General features: G+C 72.2%; 1 pseudogene across 1 annotated transcript; it reads right to left on the bottom strand.

Annotated features, from left to right (window-relative positions):
• Window positions 1–3,412, bottom strand: LmxM_34_0540a_1 (annotated as a pseudogene; the record flags this gene model as incomplete). The annotated part of the gene is made up of 1 exon: window positions 1–3,412. A coding segment is annotated over one exon (3,412 nt), but the record flags the coding sequence as incomplete, so codon positions are not given.
• Window position 3,413: the final 1 nt, after the last annotated feature.

Raw genomic sequence — 3,413 nt, 5'->3', positions numbered from 1 at the left:
AAGACGGCGCGGAGCTGCTGCTGGACGGCGCAGACGACGAGGACGGCGCAGAGCTGCTGCTGGACGGTGCAGACGACGAGGACGGCGCGGAGCTGCTGCTGGACGGCGCAGACGACGAGGACGGCGCAGAGCTGCTGCTGGACGGTGCAGACGACGAGGACGGCGCAGAGCTGCTGCTGGACGGCGCAGACGACGAAGACGGCGCAGAGCTGCTGCTGGACGGCGCAGACGACGAAGACGGCGCGGAGCTGCTGCTGGACGGCGCAGACGACGAGGACGGCGCAGAGCTGCTGCTGGACGGTGCAGACGACGAGGACGGCGCGGAGCTGCTGCTGGACGGTGCAGACGACGAGGACGGCGCAGAGCTGCTGCTGGACGGTGCAGACGACGAGGACGGCGCAGAGCTGCTGCTGGACGGCGCAGACGACGAGGACGGCGCAGAGCTGCTGCTGGACGGTGCAGACGACGAGGACGGCGCAGAGCTGCTGCTGGACGGCGCAGACGACGAGGACGGCGCAGAGCTGCTGCTGGACGGCGCAGACGACGAGGACGGCGCAGAGCTGCTGCTGGACGGCGCAGACGACGAGGACGGCGCAGAGCTGCTGCTGGACGGCGCGGACGACGAGGACGGCGCGGAGCTGCTGCTGGACGGCGCAGACGACGAGGACGGCGCAGAGCTGCTGCTGGACGGCGCGGACGACGAAGACGGGGCAGACGACGAGGACGGCGCGGAGCTGCTGCTGGACGGCGCGGACGACGAGGATGGCGCGGAGCTGCTGCTGGACGGCGCAGACGACGAAGACGACGCAGAGCTGCTGCTGGACGGCGCGGACGACGAGGACGGCGCGGAGCTGCTGCTGGACGGCGCAGACGACGAGGACGGCGCAGAGCTGCTGCTGGACGGCGCGGACGACGAGGACGGCGCGGAGCTGCTGCTGGACGGCGCGGACGACGAGGATGGCGCGGAGCTGCTGCTGGACGGCGCAGACGACGAAGACGACGCAGAGCTGCTGCTGGACGGCGCAGACGACGAGGACGGCGCAGAGCTGCTGCTGGAAGGCGCAGACGACGAAGACGGCGCGGAGCTGCTGCTGGACGGCGCGGACGACGAGGATGGCGCGGAGCTGCTGCTGGACGGCGCAGACGACGAAGACGACGCAGAGCTGCTGCTGGACGGCGCAGACGACGAGGACGGCGCAGAGCTGCTGCTGGAAGGCGCAGACGACGAAGACGGCGCAGAGCTGCTGCTGGACGGCGCGGACGACGAGGACGGCGCGGAGCTGCTGCTGGACGGCGCAGACGACGAGGACGGCGCAGAGCTGCTGCTGGACGGTGCAGACGACGAGGAAGGCGCGGAGCTGCTGCTGGACGGCGCGGACGACGAAGACGGCGCAGAGCTGCTGCTGGACGGCGCGGACGACGAGGACGGTGCAGAGCTGCTGCTGGACGGCGCAGACGACGAGGACGACGCAGAGCTGCTGCTGGACGGCGCGGACGACGAGGACGGCGCGGAGCTGCTGCTGGACGGCGCGGACGACGAGGACGGCGCAGAGCTGCTGCTGGACGGCGCAGACGACGAGGACGGCGCAGAGCTGCTGCTGGACGGCGCAGACGACGAAGACGGCGCAGAGCTGCTGCTGGACGGCGCAGACGACGAGGACGGCGCGGAGCTGCTGCTGGACGGCGCAGACGACGAGGACGGCGCGGAGCTGCTGCTGGACGGCGCAGACGACGAGGACGGCGCAGAGCTGCTGCTGGACGGCGCGGACGACGAGGACGGCGCAGAGCTGCTGCTGGACGGCGCAGACGACGAGGACGGCGCGGAGCTGCTGCTGGACGGCGCAGACGACGAGGACGGCGCAGAGCTGCTGCTGGACGGCGCGGACGACGAGGACGGCGCAGAGCTGCTGCTGGACGGCGCAGACGACGAGGACGGCGCAGAGCTGCTGCTGGACGGCGCGGACGACGAAGACGGGGCAGACGACGAGGACGGCGCGGAGCTGCTGCTGGACGGCGCAGACGACGAGGACGGCGCGGAGCTGCTGCTGGACGGCGCGGACGACGAAGACGGGGCAGACGACGAAGACGGCGCAGAGCTGCTGCTGGACGGCGCAGACGACGAGGACGGCGCGGAGCTGCTGCTGGACGGCGCAGACGACGAGGACGGCGCAGAGCTGCTGCTGGACGGCGCGGACGACGAGGACGGCGCAGAGCTGCTGCTGGACGGCGCGGACGACGAGGACGGCGCAGAGCTGCTGCTGGACGGCGCAGACGACGAGGACGGCGCAGAGCTGCTGCTGGACGGCGCGGACGACGAAGACGGCGCGGACGACGAGGATGGCGCGGAGCTGCTGCTGGACGGCGCGGACGACGAGGACGGCGCGGAGCTGCTGCTGGACGGCGCAGACGACGAGGACGGCGCGGAGCTGCTGCTGGACGGCGCGGACGACGAGGATGGCGCGGAGCTGCTGCTGGACGGCGCAGACGACGAAGACGACGCAGAGCTGCTGCTGGACGGCGCGGACGACGAGGACGGCGCGGAGCTGCTGCTGGACGGCGCAGACGACGAGGACGGCGCAGAGCTGCTGCTGGACGGCGCGGACGACGAGGACGGCGCGGAGCTGCTGCTGGACGGCGCGGACGACGAGGATGGCGCGGAGCTGCTGCTGGACGGCGCAGACGACGAAGACGACGCAGAGCTGCTGCTGGACGGCGCAGACGACGAGGACGGCGCAGAGCTGCTGCTGGAAGGCGCAGACGACGAAGACGGCGCAGAGCTGCTGCTGGACGGCGCGGACGACGAGGACGGCGCGGAGCTGCTGCTGGACGGCGCAGACGACGAGGACGGCGCAGAGCTGCTGCTGGACGGTGCAGACGACGAGGAAGGCGCGGAGCTGCTGCTGGACGGCGCGGACGACGAAGACGGCGCAGAGCTGCTGCTGGACGGCGCGGACGACGAGGACGGTGCAGAGCTGCTGCTGGACGGCGCGGACGACGAGGACGGCGCAGAGCTGCTGCTGGACGGCGCGGACGACGAGGACGGCGCGGAGCTGCTGCTGGACGGCGCGGACGACGAGGATGGCGCGGAGCTGCTGCTGGACGGCGCGGACGACGAAGACGGGGCAGACGACGAGGACGGCGCGGAGCTGCTGCTGGACGGCGCGGACGACGAAGACGGCGCATAGCTGCTGCTGGACGGCGCGGACTACGAGGACGGCGCGGAGCTGCTGCTGGACGGCGCGGACGACTAGGACGGCGCGGAGCTGCTGCTGGACGGCGCGGACGACGAATACGGCGCAGACGACGAGGACGGCGCGCAGCTGCTGCTGGACGGCGCATACGACGAATACGACGCAGAGCTGCTGCTGGACGGCGCGGACGACGAGGATGGCGCGGAGCTTGCTGCTGGACGG

The sequence above is a fragment of the Leishmania mexicana genome, contig 2 (genome assembly GCF_000234665.1).
Source record: "Leishmania mexicana MHOM/GT/2001/U1103 WGS CADB00000000 data, contig 2, whole genome shotgun sequence".
Classification (NCBI taxonomy): Eukaryota; Euglenozoa; class Kinetoplastea; order Trypanosomatida; family Trypanosomatidae; genus Leishmania; species Leishmania mexicana.
Note: the sequence above shows the minus strand (reverse complement) of the source record. Positions and strands in the feature narration are given on the sequence as shown.